The sequence below is a fragment of the Eschscholzia californica genome, unplaced genomic scaffold, assembly GCF_041429995.1.
Source record: "Eschscholzia californica isolate CP2 unplaced genomic scaffold, dmEscCali1.0.p SCAF_4, whole genome shotgun sequence".
Taxonomy (NCBI): domain Eukaryota; kingdom Viridiplantae; phylum Streptophyta; class Magnoliopsida; order Ranunculales; family Papaveraceae; genus Eschscholzia; species Eschscholzia californica.
The window spans coordinates 52,176,855-52,191,981 of NW_028238461.1; the positions used below are offsets into that span (position 1 = coordinate 52,176,855).

The 15,127-nt window shown below is 37.3% G+C and overlaps 2 protein-coding genes across 2 annotated transcripts; one reads left to right on the plus strand and one right to left on the minus strand.

The window, feature by feature from the left end:
- Positions 1-948: 948 nt before the first annotated feature.
- Positions 949-4,149, minus strand: LOC147545944 (nucleic acid binding / methyltransferase). Its single transcript, XM_086637221.1, has 4 exons — positions 3,705-4,149; positions 2,154-2,312; positions 1,553-1,634; positions 949-1,383 (listed from the first exon to the last, which is right to left on the minus strand). The coding sequence occupies exons 1-4, from the start codon at positions 4,017-4,019 to the stop codon at positions 1,229-1,231; spliced, it is 711 nt and encodes a 236-aa protein (XP_086493347.1). The 5' UTR covers positions 4,020-4,149; the 3' UTR covers positions 949-1,228.
- A 986-nt stretch (positions 4,150-5,135) lies between these two features.
- On the plus strand, positions 5,136-13,464 carry TSL (Protein kinase superfamily protein). The gene is made up of 16 exons (XM_086638236.1): positions 5,136-6,293; positions 6,918-7,007; positions 7,873-8,088; positions 8,837-8,887; positions 9,121-9,228; positions 9,323-9,367; positions 9,492-9,604; positions 9,704-9,770; positions 9,934-10,000; positions 10,279-10,376; positions 11,086-11,265; positions 11,883-12,093; positions 12,217-12,481; positions 12,565-12,619; positions 12,833-12,994; positions 13,100-13,464. Exons 1-16 carry the CDS (start codon positions 6,084-6,086, stop codon positions 13,193-13,195), a joined length of 2,034 nt encoding a protein of 677 aa, XP_086494362.1. The 5' UTR covers positions 5,136-6,083; the 3' UTR covers positions 13,196-13,464.
- The last annotated feature ends 1,663 nt before the right edge of the window (positions 13,465-15,127 follow it).

Consider the following 15,127-nt stretch of genomic DNA (forward strand, 5'->3'; position numbering starts at 1 on the left):
ATTTCTTCATTTCTCTCTCTTCTTCATCTCCTTCTTTCTCTCTCTTCTTCATCTCCTTTATCTCTCTTCTTCTTCTTTCTCTCTAACCCCTCTCTCTTCTCTCTCTATAACTCCGGCGAAGGGGCGGAGCCCCTTCGCCGGAGAACCAGACCGAGTCTGGTTCTACAACCAGACCGAGTCTGGTTCTACAACCAGACCGAGTCTGGTTCTACAACCAGACCTTGAAGGTCTGGTTTCTACAACCAGACCTTGAAGGTCTGGTTTCTACAACCAGACCTTCAAGGCCTGGTTCTCCGGCGAAGGGGCTCCGCCCCTTCGCCGGAGTTATAGAGAGAGAAGAGAGAGGGGTTAGAGAGAAAGAAGAAGAAGAGAGATAAAGGAGATGAAGAAGAGAAAGAAAGAAGGATATGAAGAAGAGAGAGAAAGAAGGAGATGAAGAAGAGAGAGAAATGAAGAAAATTTTTTTTTTTTTTTTTTTTTGGTAAAGGTGGCCGGCTGGCCACCTTTCGCCGGAGAAGAAGGGTGAGGTGGACAGAGTGATGTGGTGATTGTTAGATGAGGTGGACAAAGAAAAAGAAAAAAAAGATAATTACAGAAATGCCATGGGGGTAAAATTGGGAGGTTGAAAAAATTTGGGGCCATTTAGGAATTTTTTGGGGCCAAAACGAACTGCCGGACACAATTGGGGGCCAAAACGGCCAGTTGGTCACAAATCGGGGGCCAAAACGGAATTAACCCAAACTCCAAAATGAACTCTTAGACTTATTTCATAAACTCAAATAGATTTGAAGTTAACTCAAGTCAGCCTTCGTCAACTGATCTGCTCAATCCTCAAGGACCAAGGCGCCTGTGAGGGGAAAAAAATTGGTAATGTTTATTCCCATACAACAATTCTCATAGGTATTACCTTTTCATCAGATAACTTACAATTATGAATCCAAAAACCAGTTCATCTGAATAAATCAATATCATTGCACAATTTCTGCCTCGGAAGTATTTAGATTACACTTCTTTCATCATTTCATGATTAGATCAAGAATTTAGATCGTCTTAACAGAAAATGACGAGCAGAAAACTAGAAGAACTGCTTAATGTGAGTGCCGATGGGAGCAGAAAATGACGAGCAGAAAACTAAAAGCTCAAGTTTCTAAGATCTGAATAATGTGAGTTTCCGATGCCGAATGATCAGAAGCCGAGCTTATCTGATCTCAAAATGGTCAAAACAGTTTTACTGTCTGTGGTTTTCCCAACCACCGAAGCTCTCGCCAGGGTCATAGTTCGTAAACAGCCGGAACTCGTTTCCGAGCTTGTTAGAGTGATTAGGCCTGAAACAACATGGATGTACGTCCAATAGTTCAGCAGCTCTCTCCTCTTGCACTGCCCCTGAATTCACAAATCGTAATCAAGATGTTTAAGTAATTATTTTCGACATATTTAGAATGTCATAGATTAAGAATAGATCACCCTTGAGAAACCACTCTAATTCATAGGCTAAATAAACAACAAAAGATGGAGCTAACCACCATTATGGACGAGAAAGATAAAACTCTACCTGTCAGCAAAAGCAAGTACGGTTTGCCTGGTTGCCTGAGAAACTCAAATGTCCGAGTAACTTTCTCCAAGCACTCCTTACTCTGTAATATAGAATATAAAGATTAAGCAGATCAGAATCATCAATTAAGATGTGGATTAGCAGAAAATACTGATTCACAGACGACGATAGAGAAAAAGAGTGATTCTAGTGCCGCATCTACGAGCCATCATTACATCTCATGGGTGAATAAATGGCTCGAGAAATGGTAAGTCCAGAACAACAATATGCATAAGTCACGATCATTAGATCAAATGATTTTGAACAAATATTCTAAATAATCTGAGGAGGCACCCCTTGGTAAGATGGGTATTAAAAACACCCAACTGTGACATGAACGCCACAGAGATGACCTCTTGATGTCCTGCATGTTAAGTATTTGTTTTAGACTAACAGAAACCTGTAAGCTTGCTCTTTTTTGCATAACAAATTGACACACGAATTGAAGCTAAGAAGAACATAACACACGAGATGAGGTCATAAAGACTTCATGAAAATGCTAACAAGGTAACACAAACAACAAAGTATAGATATGATGACATCTTCTCATCTCACCACTCACCAGATAAGGAGGATCTGCAACAATGATTTGGTAACTATGCTTCAACTCCTCCGGTAACTCTTCTGGTACATTGTAGTCGTAAAATGTAAAATCACTTCCATATTGCTCAAAACGTTTGTCATACTCAAAGAGCCGTGCAGAAATATTAGGATCAATTTTCTGAAATTCAGATAAAGTATAACCATAACATCACTGGAAATATCAATAAATGAAGGCAGAGGAAGAAATTTCATTGACCAGAAAGGATAAAGTAGATTCAAAACAACACAAAGAGAAATAAGAGTACTATTTTGTTTATAGGAAGTATGAATGCCATGATAGTCGATCCCTCTCTTTCCCATGTATCCGCTCTATTAAAACCTTTTCACCATCTTTTAAGCGGTAGTTGTGCTAGGTCACTTCCCTAAGCATTGAAGTCTATAAACTAAATGACCTAATAATTAGTACAAAGTCTTAGTATGCCAAAAAGTTACTTTGGACATAGTCAATCTCTCATTATATTAAGCAGAAAGATTTGACGCACACGGGCTTACCTGCACTAGAAAAGTGTAGATGTAAGATGTTCCAACTTTGTCCTCCATCTCTCTATTAACTATGTGAGCATCCTAAGTTATGCCATACGGTATGCTTCAAAATTTCGGTCTGTCAAGCTCTTTGGACGTTCATACCACACGTCATCTTTTGATGTATTTGGATATCCCGCAACATTTAAAAGGGAAATCAGTAGCCGTGAGTTCGATCATACACCTAGTCCAAAGGACGCTATTCCTGTGATCTAGAGGGAAAAATTGGGCTAAACTTTTACTCTTCAGGAGGTCACGGTAGCACGGAGACGCGTTGATGAAATTCTTCTTTAGGGAGTAGACAACAACAACAATGGAGGTAGACAATACAATAGCGGGGGTAGACAACAACATCAACAACAACCTTGTTGCATCTTAACACGGGTGTTTCTGTTTTTCTTGTCCTCTAGGAGGGTTGCTTGACCTCCTAGAGTTTTTCCTTAAGGCGTTATACATCCTTTTTCTTATTTATGTTCATTCAAAGTTCCAAAAAAAGATAAGACCCAGAAGCAAGAGCATTAACTTAGACAAGTGAACAAATGAGAAGTCTCTTCATCGTCCAATACAAAGAGATACAGTAAATAGCTACGTTAAATACATGGTCATTTCTTCTTAGTCTTTTGTTTTACCTTGTTGAACCCTCGGATCATCCGATACTTGTGACAAATAGTAGAGTTGGTGGGTATAATACTATAATGTGGGATTTCGTATACATCTTGAGTAACTTGCACATAATCACATTAAGACAGTGAAATAACAGTTTTGTGTAAATTATACCAATGGCAGTTCCAAGAGTACAAAAATTGACAAAGATATACACAAACAATTTCAATTCAAACACTCTAAACAAAATGAAGAACAAAAACAACCTTAGGTAATTAATTAATCAGCTTTCAACAAACAATTAAACAATCAAACACTTGGTGATCTAAAAACTAAATAAAACCCCAAAAAATCAAGTCTTGATTGAGAGAGAGAAAGAGAGTACCTTGAGATAAGCATAAAGGGTGGGGCAAGCGATACAAGCGACAGGAGAAGAAGTAGAGTTGCTGAGTTTGCGAACTTCTTCTGCCACAGTTTCAGCAGTTTCTTTGTCGTACCAGAACTGACTCAATCTCCAATCTTCCACCACTAGATCAACTTTTTCAGAATCTCCGCCGTTGTTCTCGTCTGAGTTGGTTTGATTATTCTGTTCACTGAGAAATTCTTTGAGGGCTTCGAGAGCTTGAGAACTCAGCATCGGTGGGTCATCGTCTTCTTCTTCGATACTGGATTTCAGTCTTTCATCTGACTCGACCTCCATTTTTTCAGTGGTGCTTTGGCGCCGGTTTAGTGAGAGAAAATAGAGAGAAGTTTCGCGTTGAAGGTGTTGGGCAAAATCTGTGGACTAACCATTTTAATCCTTCGGATTGTTCGACTTGCATTTTAGCCCCTTCTAGTTGATTGTTCCAATACGAGAAAGTTAACTTTATTTTTCTCTTCCAACTTTGCCCTTTATCTTTTTTTTTTTCTTATTCTTGTCTTCGTCATTCTATTTTTCATCTCTTATGTTTCTCTTTTTTTAGCTTTCACGTTATCGAAACAAAGACCTACATAATCAGCTTGTCCGACTAACGACAAAATTCGTGCAGCAAATTCTTTTAAATGAAGATCTCTCTCTCTCTCTGTATTCTACCAATGAAGGGAGAGATGCTAACTCCTATTTTCGTCTTAATCTTCATACAACATTAGATGGAAAGATGGATTCCTCTCTTTTTCTCTCCCTTCAAACAAAATCATATCAATAAGTCTGGGGAGTCCGTCACTTGGGACTCCCTCGTGACCCGTCCAACCCCATTGGACTAGAAGACAAAGATCAATCCACTTTCTATCTCTAGAATTTGCTTTGTCTTTTAGTCCAATGAGGTTGGACGGGTCACGAGGGAGTCCCAAATGACGGGCTCCCTAGATTTATTGAAATCATATTATAAAGAACAAAAAATGAAAATAAAGATATAAGGTTTCCATACCTATCCCTTTGTACTTCATGATGTTATAATATAATGATACTTGTAAGAATTGAAAAAGAATTCATCGAGCAAGCACGATGTTATCTCAAGAGTGTACTGTGATATTCTATAGTTCATCAAGGGAAGTTTGATAAAATGAGTGTATAATCAGACGCAACTTCACGAGTAGTCTTAAAAGTAGTGACAAACAAAGTACATCATTGGATAAATGATGTTCAAGCATCTTCAAACTCAAACAAATCTTTATCAAATACTTTGACCAATACATTTCATTTTAATCATATGACGCGACCTTATGTAATTTCATAATAGGAAGTTACCGCAAAAGATTTTTTCATAATCTCACAAGATTTTTTCAGAATCTCAACTAAATCCTAATATAAATAATATATGTGAAGTTAATACTTCTTGACCGTAGTTAAACGTACAAAGATATTCTATTGTACTTTACCGTCATACTCGTTTCTCATTAACATTTACAAAGAAGTATTTCACAAGCTTCCATATAAGCTTGATAGATCTCAACAAAAAAAAAAAAAAAAAAAATATAAGCTTGATATGATGTAAATAAGTGCTAGACAAAAAAAAGGGTTTCTATGTGAAAATTAGGGCACTGAAATCCCATTTTTTGAGTCTTTAGGCATCAAAACAAGTCATGACCAAGTCCCACTACTCAAATCACAAACTAGCCAGTCCTTAAAACATAAAACAAAACTTGAAAATTGAAGGTTTCATTTCATAGTATTTCTTCTTCTATACTCTACTCATCCTTCCTTCCACAGATCCCTCTCTCTCTCTCTCTCTCTATCTGCATTTTGTTTCTTCAAATAAAAACCCTAATTTTGTTTTAATCAGAGAGTCCCAAGAGTCATTGTTGTTTCCTAATTTCAGCTACTGTGTTTCTCCTCTCTCAATCAGTTCAAAGTATTCTGTTTAATCACTTCTGGTCTTCTTTCTCACTGGTTCTTAATTCCTTATTTCAATTTTTAACCTTCAACCTTCTCTCTCTTTCATAGCCACCCTTTTTTTTTATTCTCTCTCTCTCTAGAAGTGCTTTCAAGCAACTTCTGCGATTGTAACGTTCGGAATTATACATTCAAATTAGGCTAATCCAAGTGAAATCTTAATAGTAATCTGCATTTAATGCATTCCTTATAATCTTTGTTGAATTCTTAGTTTTCTGAAGTTCTGTTTTAAGAAACTAAGTAAGTTCGAGTTGGCGAATTAATGGTACAAATTTGTTGGTACGAAAATTGTGGGATTATGGGGTTTATATTAAGGTATTTTATAGGGCATCTGAAATAGTAGATGATCTTAATTAGGGTTTATTGAGTTCTCTTGAGTTTTGGATTGACTACATGGCGGACGATTTGCTTTTGCACTTCTCATCAAACTCTTCAAATCAATCTGACCCATCTCTGCCAACAAAGCTTGCCAAGCTTGAAGCTCGAATGGTTGGAAAAGGGTCGTCAAGTACTCCTGTTCAACCATCGTGGTCATCTGTTTCTTCTGCCCAGAAATTTGTACCCGCAGAAGATCAACCAGCTTCAAGCGATTCTGATTCTGATGTTAGTTCTTACTTTCATAATCAAAAACTTAATTTTTCATTATCTTTTAATTACTTTTTCTTATTCATCTTCCTATTACTTGCTATACGATTTTGTTTTCCCCCTCATTGAATGTGAATTTTATTTATCTGCTCATTACTTTAGCAAGCATTGGGGATCAATTTCTATTATAATTGACTTACTTTTGGCAATTCTGCTTCTGTATTTAGTCAAGTTCATTAGGTTTTATTGTTTACTTAAGGAGCTATAGATTTACAGATTTAATTAGGGCCCATGGAGTAGGACTTCGATATAGAAAACATGTTGGTGATTTGATTAGTTTTCTAGGTAGATACGAGTAATGATTAGTTCAGAAGTTAAAACATGGAATTGGATGTTTCGAAGAATCTTTATTGTGGTATTCTTCTTGGTTGGGAAATTCCTCAAGCAGACGAGAGATATTCTGTCGATGTGATTTTAGGATTTTGTTGCATGATTATTGTAATAGATGTACTTAAGGAAAGGAAGGAAACCATTTGTTCATTCACCATGTGTTTTTCCTTTTAATCATCTACTTTGCTTGGCGTACTTCAGTTGTTCTGTTAATCAGATATTAACTTGGGGAGATTCATGTCTTTATATCAGGACGGAGGGGAGTTTCTTATTCGCGCGAACACTCAAAAGCGGTTGAAACTCGAAGAGGATGATAACTCAACTTCTTTTCAACAGTCAGAGGTACTGATACTGAAGCACATTCTGATTTACATTATTGAAAATTATAAAGCTATGATTTGGTATTAGTAAGTAATGACATATGTTCACTATCGTTATAGTTTTCTTTACGATATCATTACAGCAAAGGGATCAAATGGTACATATCCCGTGTATTGGACATGATTACTGGATGGTTCCTATTTTGGATTATCACCTAGCATAAAATCATCCTTACAAAGTCGATCTGTTCTAACTTTGACCCAAATACAAGTTGGTTAGAAATTAATATTATGATAAATATAACATACTCACATAAGTGTAAGAGTATAACATCTAATTTGAGGGGGTTAGAAGGAAGGTATGTTGTGACTTGTGAGGATGACGGACATGATGGAGAGATCATCTTTGCGTAGATGTACCATGTGGATAATCCTCCTCGAACCTAGATCGCTAGATCTAGTGAGTTTTGGATGGTTCATTAATTTGATATTGTCATTGTTTCCGTTATTTGCTCTTTATCATTAGTTACGAATATGGTATATCGTCAATAAATATTTATTTTCTTTCGTAGTATACTTTTCTTTCTTCCCTTAATAGTGTTTTCACATTGACTATGTTGTCTATGCTTGCATAGAAAGTATGGTAACTTTAGCTCGTTACAAGTGGTGTCCTTAATAGCGAATGATTTCTCATGCATCAGAAAAGAGGTAACCATCTTGGAATTTGCTAGATGGAGGTGTCTGGTTATTGCAATATAATATACTTTCAAATTTCAATACACCTCCTACTTATAGTTTCAAAAAAATAGGCTTCCTACTTGGTGAATGATTACTGCTGTGAATACTATTTTGCCTGGAGATACATAACAATGCAAATGTAAAAACAGATGATGTCTGAAGGAAGAACTAAGACGGTTGAAGTCGTGGAGGCAAAAGTTTCTTCTGAAGATGGAAATAAAAGAAAGCAAGTTCGTGGCAGGGGGCGCCCTGCTACAGGCAAGGGACGTGGTTTAAAGGCTAATGATCAAGCACATCCACAAGTTTCTTCTCCCCCTTACTCATCATCAAATGCAAATGGTCAAGCTGATAACTTCTTGAATAAGGTGTGCAGTCAAGGACATCTCTTAATTTTAATACCCGTATTCTACATGTTTGGCTGTCATTTATCTGATGGAGGGCTATCTAGTGTTCTTTCCGCCATCTCATTTTTCTCAAGTATAGCTCAGTTATTATGTGAAGCACCAGTAAATCCATTTGTTACTCAGAGTCACATGTGTGACCCTTCTGGAGGACACTGTGCAAAACCGAGAAAATGACACTCACTTAGATAACAAGGAGCACTTTTGCACCATTTTTATTTCCTGTGTTGATGTAGTACATATTTTGTGCAGATTTTATCGTTTTAAAGCTCACGTTTAACATGAATGAACGATGTAATAGTATGTGTCATGATGATTGGTTAATAGCGCATAACCGTAGCTCAAGTGGATAGATTAGAGAAAGTGCATGAAACACGTGTACAATGATACATAACTTTTAAAAGCGTGAATCCAACATATTTTCATTGATGTCGACTCATTTAGGAAAGTAGATTTTGATAGTTATAATACAGGCATCTAGAAGGTTGCGCTGCTGGACCTTAGTGCTGAAACACTGAAAGTAACAACCATGAAATACTGAGAATAGCCAATGTACCAAACTCAGATCACGATTATTTTCTCCTTGATGACTGATTCAGTAGGAGCAAGCAGTAGCAAGCACTACTTAAAACAACCAAGTACATATATACACATATATCTAGTTATGTACGCTTTTCAGAAAAGCTAATACTTCCATTTCCTCTCTATGAAGGAGAATCCACCCAAAGAAGTGCTCGGGAAGGACGGACGAGTTTTTCTAGAGGTAAGCTGTTGTGCTGATTTCTTGTTTTTCCATGACAAGGCTGTAATTGTGGTAGTATCCATGTATTTTTTGAGCATATATATATATATTCAAATTATTAGAAGGTCATCTTTAGTTCTTTGGTTGGTTTCAAAATGGTGTTTATGCATTTATTCATGACCAAGTGGTTGAAGTTACAGAAAAACCTTATCTTCTCGCACGTATTCCATTTTCTTTCATGAAATTGATTTTAGGAGGAGGTGTCATCTTTACGTGCAAAAGTTACACTTCTAGAGGAGGAGCTGCGGAAATCACGTCTGGAAGCATCTGACAGTCATCGATTTTGCACTCAACTAGAAAAGGTAATTGTTTTCTTTCTGTTGCTTGCTTGTAGAATGATTTTCGTCCACTTCCTTTCACAGATCCAATTTGTCTAATTCTTGTTGACAAGTGCAGGAATTGAGAGACCTCAAGGATCAAGAGCAAAAAATAAAGCCAAAGGTACTCTTTCTGTTTTTTCCAGTATGCCATCTTATGCTTCTAAATGGTAACTAGAACTGTCTGGTCTCTAAAATGGAGGGTGTCTCTGTAAATTTTTTGACTTGTTTTCTCGTCTCTGTCACAGAGGATAAAAGTAATATCCGAGCTCTTGATATCTGTCTCGAAGGCAGAGAGACAAGAAGCGAGGATGAAAATACGCCAGGATTCATCAAGGCTTGGCAATGTTGGTGTAATAAGGTACACCCTGTACTCATTTACTTGGTAGTTTTAGAGGATTTTATTCAAAGAAATTAACGCTGTCGATTTGGCTGGTTTGTCTTATCCTTTGCACTGTAGAGCTGGAACCATCATATCAGAAACTTGGGAGGATGGGCAGGCACTAAAAGACATCAATGCTCATCTTGTATGTCATTTCAGCTTCATTTCTCCCGCATATGATTGTATTACTAGTTGGCACATTTCTGTACTTGCAGCTTAATAATAGGAAGGAAATACTAGACTAGTTTTCCGTTCACATAATATATTGAAAATTAGTTATGAGTTTGATTTAATTGTTTTGTTTGTAGAGACATTTACTGGAAACAAAGGAGGCTATTGAGCGACAGCGGAAGTCGCTGAGAAAACGTCAATCGGGTATCCTGTTTAATCTTTTTGTGGTCAATATAATATTTTCTCGCGTGCTATTTTTATATTTACTGGGTAGAAGTTCTGGAAGTCTAACAAGAGTTTAATGGTTTCTTCAATCTATGAGTCAGAACCTGGTGTTTTACAACATGATTGACTTAAAGGCTTTGTTATTCTAGTTTCACAATCATCCCTCCTTCCATAAAAGATATTTTGAGCTCTTGTATTCTTGAATGATGAATGGAATGTTACTTAAGTGCTTTATTATTATATCTTGATTCTTGAAGATAAGGGAGATGGAAATGATGCTGAAATGGGAATACCAGAAGAAGATTTTCTAATCCAGGATGAGATCTTTAAAACTCGCCTAGCAAGCATCAAGCGTGTAAGATTTTTGCAGTCTACTTTTTAATATCTTAATTCTACTTATTTGCAATACATGGATGTCTAAGCGGGGCTTACCAAAATGGAACATGGTTATAGACTCACGTGAAAATGAATAAAGGTCTGATTTTGTTGCGAGGATGATCTTTTCATATGGAATGTCTACAATCTGTACACAATTGCTCAGCTAACTCTGAAGTTTCAAACCTCTAAAGTTTGACTAACAAAATCATTTTGTATTTGTTTTGTATTAACTTTTAAGATTTATTCGCTAAGATTAAATTTTTGATGGAGCTGACTTGCTCACTGAGAATCAACACTTTTTTAAGGTTTAAGATTTTAAGTCTTACAATAACTGTGACAGTGGAGGCCAATTAAGTGGTGAAAACTTTTTAATTTGTACACTCCAAAAGCTTAACCATCCATCATTTAAGTCTTTTAAGGTAGTTGTATAATGAGGAGTCTGGAATTGTTTCAGTTTTACCCGCTAGAGGCAAGAAATGACAGCCAGAGCATTTCTTGTTTGGATGATCTGCATCTAAAAAAATGATTCGCCGTAGGCCTAATATATGGATGTACTTTCTGTATGGACATTCTAGATATGTGGAGTCCATCCCAGCAAATGTCACCTTCGGACTCACCTCCATGTCATAAATTCTGTAACGAACAACCTCTAATTCTTTGTCGAATATCTTGTGAATTTACATTAGGAGGAAGAAGTTTCTCTACGGGAGAGAGATCGCTACGAACTGGAGAAGGGAAGACTAATACGTGAAATGAAGCGTATACGAGATGAAGACGGGTCACGTTTCAACAATTTTCAAATTCTAAATCACCGATATGCCCTCTTAAACCTTCTTGGCAAGGGAGGATTCAGTGAGGTTTACAAGGTATTACCCATTATTCCATAGGTATCTTCAGTTGTATCTCGAACATTAATTCCTTTTTGGATTGTGATTTCATCTCCAGAAATTTTCACAAAGTTTGTGAATCTTGCTAGAGATTTAATGAGACAGTGGTCAGCCTCCTATAGTAAGGAAACACATACTTTCCGGACTTGCTCTTTACAAAAATTGAATACCTGTATTATATGTTGGAGAGAAAAAAAGTATCTCCAAGTAAATGTGATCAGCTGTTTTTTGTTACACTATCTAAGCAGCTTTAGTTTAATATGTTTATCTTTTTCCATAGAAACAGCATATATAGGTCAGATTTGCTTACTAGGATAGGAATTACATTCTCTAAGTGGACTTACTACGGGATTGATTAAAAGGTTTCTTCCCATTTTAAAGCCACATTAGCCTCACATTGGAAGACAACTTTTACTCTGGAAAATTCGGTGTCTTTTAGCGTGTGTGCTTCCTACGTGGCACAACAGTTTCTAGCCAAGCACATTCATACTGGAGAACCTCTAATGATAGAGTGCTAGATCACTGGTGTGCTTGTGCATAGGCAGTTGTGAGTACGTACTTTCTTGCAGTAATTTGAAGTGGGAACTTTCGAGCAGGCATATGACTTGGTGGAGCACAGATACGTGGCATGTAAGCTTCATGGTTTGAATGCTCAATGGAGCGAAGAGAAGAAGCAAAGTTATATACGCCATGCTCTTCGAGAATATAACATTCACAAGTCTTTGGTGCATCATCACATTGTCCGACTTTGGGACATCTTTGAAATTGACCAAAACACATTTTGTACTGTTTTGGAGTATTGCAGTGGTAAGTAAATTACAACTATATACCTAATGCTAAATCCTTCCTGGCTGGTTTTTATGAGCACTAAATGATATGTTTTAGAAACTCACCCATCTTTCATTATCGCTCGGTTCATCGGTTGTGCAGGAAAAGATCTTGATGCAGTTCTGAAAGCAACACCTGTACTTCCAGAGAGGGAAGCCAAGATCGTTATCGTTCAGATATTCCTGGGTCTTGTATACTTGAATAAGAGACCACAAAAGATTATACATTATGATCTGAAGCCTGGAAATGTTCTATTTGATGAAATTGGTGTGGCGAAAGTGACGGATTTTGGGCTAAGCAAGATAGTCGAGGATGATGTTGGATCCCAGGGGATGGAGCTTACATCCCAGGGTGCTGGAACATACTGGTGAGTCAGTCAGTTGCTTCTTCCTAATTCCCACTTCTTCTGCTTGGCATATTAGATTACTGATTTCCTGTACAAATTTACAGGTACTTGCCTCCTGAATGCTTTGAGCTTAGCAAAATTCCGCTTATTTCATCGAAGGTTAGTAGACGAAAACTTGCATTTTTGGTAAACTGCCACACGTCTCTGCTAAATACAACAGTTATAAGTAACTTTATAGACTGAGTAGGGTTAGGGACTTGGAACTGCATCTCTTGAGCGACATAATTTTATATTATGATGGTCTGTTTTTCTTTGATTGTTCTTCGTGCTTCAACAATTAACATGACATTACTACCATATGTAAACAAACAGGTCGATGTTTGGTCAGCTGGTGTTCTATTTTACCAAATGCTCTTTGGGAAACGGCCTTTTGGACATGATCAAACTCAAGAAAGAATACTTCGAGAAGACACGATTATAAGAGCTCGCAAGGTGGATTTCCCTTCTCGGCCCGCTGTCTCAAACGAGGCAAAGGTAAGGGTCTTCCTCCATCTCTAATTACAACTGACTTTTTTTCCGGCGCTTATAATCTTCATTCTTCTTAGAACAATAAACACCACGTCTTGGCATATTTTGCAGGAACTGATTCGCCGATGTTTGACTTATAACCAAGCTGACAGACCTGATGTTCTTACTATTGCTCAAGATCCATATCTATCCTACACAAAAAAGTGATACCCAGATAAGAAAAAGATGAGGAGAGCTAAAAGTTGGTGGCTGTTAAGTGGGGGAGAAATCAGCCATTAAAAGACTTGAGGACTAAAAGTTGTTGAAATCTTCTTGAGATCAACATCCAAATACCCAGTTTTGTACATGTCTTTTATATCCTTTTTTTAGTTCTCTGTTTCTCCCCCTCATCACCTAAATGAAACTTGTTCCTTCAAGTACTCAAAAGTGGATTATCATATATTTTCACAAATGGAACCTGACTTTGTTTTTGGAAATTTGAGTGGACCGTGCTAGATTGAACAAATTTTAATCACACCCCATGTTTTGATTAGTCATACTCGACATTCTGCAGAGAAGTGTATTTTCAAATATCGGAAAGCAGTAAAACCGTCAAGTGTGTCAACTTTCAATTGTTTTTTGGGTGTTTGAAATATTCAAAAGGTGGATGCTTTTGGAAGCAAGAAAATTTTGTCGCATAATTTTTCTTTCGATTCTTTTTTTAGTTTCACATCGCCACCAAATAGCTGGTGGGCGACCCTCTATGATCATTAGCTAGAGTCGGCATTTTCTTCTTCTCTTCTTCTCCACCATTATCTTCATCTTTCTCTCCTCTCCCTCTCTCCCCTTTTATCCCCTTTTACGGCTCCCTCTCTGTGGAGACATAAGAGAGATGGTGGCCGGAAGTGGTGGTGGAAGGAAAGAAAAAAAATGCTTTAAAGAAAAAATTAAGTGTAGCTGGCGCTGATAGTTCGCCCGCGTGAGAACAAGGAACGGTGGGTGGTGGTGGGGTTTTGAAGAAAACGGAAGAGAATAGTTTTCTTTCAGCTAAATTTACGTTATTTTTCGAAAAACAAGGGGCCTATTCATGGTTTCGAGGGATATACCCCAGGCGGGATTGGCTCGTCTACTATGCGGGACTGGTCGAGCCCAAGCCCACACAACCTGATAAGCACCACTACTCTAGAGTATGCTTTCACGATGACGAGGCGTCAATAAAACTTTGAGGGCCTATTAACATGGTAGCCAATAAGTGGACAACCAGTTTCTTTATATGGACAACTATTTTTGGGTCCGGTGTTAGTAAACTATGTTTGACTTAGTTAACTTTGATTTAATAAGGGGACAACTCTATAAAGACTTGAATGTTAACACTACTTATTCTGAGGACCATTGACAAATACAATGGTTAAAAATAGAAAACATAACTGTTCATCATCTTTTTCTTCTTATTCTTTAAACCCTTGTTTCAAATCCAGTACAATGGCCTTTTTTTAAATCAAACTTAAGCCATAGGTTAGGGTTTCTCGACTCCCTAGTCCTATTTCTTGGGAAGATGCAACTAGAGCTATTGGATATATAATAGCAACTTTCAGCAGATATGGGAAAGATAGTCTACGATTGTATTTCAACACTAAAATGTGAAAAAAGAGAAAAAGAAAAAAAGTAAGTTATGTTGGAGGACATTAAACAAACTGCATATGGTGATTTCCTGACCAAGATGAAGTATTAGTATTTTGGACATATCTGGCCAATATGGGATGTTATTATTTTAAACATAATTTGCCATCCATTCTATTGCATTTATCTTCTAGGTATTGGATCCAAAGTTCAGTTGTTTAACCCTAAGAAGATAGGATTCAACAGTTCAAATACTTAAGTATCATACAAGTAATACCCCAAGGGCAGAAAAAACCTGCACAACAAGACTGACAGTCACGAGTTCTATTAGGTATGCCATTCGAATTTTTCGGATCAATCTTTTGATATAGGCCGATTCCATGGGCCCATCCCGGTTCACATCCAGGATTTCATGGGGTCAGATAACAAATCCCATTATGTTCCAAGGAGTTGATGATTTTCGATCCCCTTTCTAAGAAACTGCGGAAGTAGAACTTTCTTTCTGCTGCTGTACAAAAGCGTTATCTCCTGGGTGGATTG

Bases quoted from the DNA above. Each gene is read 5' to 3' on its own strand.
- LOC147545944 (XM_086637221.1), bottom strand. From the start codon at position 4,019: ATGGAGGTCGAGTCAGATGAAAGACTGAAATCCAGTATCGAAGAAGAA. The intron at 1,635-2,153 runs GTGAGTGGTGAG...TCTATATTACAG, and splicing joins TTGCAGATCCTCCTTATCTG to AGTAAGGAGTGCTTGGAGAA. The intron at 1,384-1,552 runs GTAGAGTTTTAT...TTGTGAATTCAG, and splicing joins GTACTTGCTTTTGCTGACAG to GGGCAGTGCAAGAGGAGAGA.
- TSL (XM_086638236.1), top strand. From the start codon at position 6,084: ATGGCGGACGATTTGCTTTTGCACTTCTCATCAAACTCTTCAAATCAA. The intron at 8,888-9,120 runs GTAAGCTGTTGT...AATTGATTTTAG, and splicing joins ACGGACGAGTTTTTCTAGAG to GAGGAGGTGTCATCTTTACG. The intron at 9,605-9,703 runs GTACACCCTGTA...TTTGCACTGTAG, and splicing joins GGCAATGTTGGTGTAATAAG to AGCTGGAACCATCATATCAG.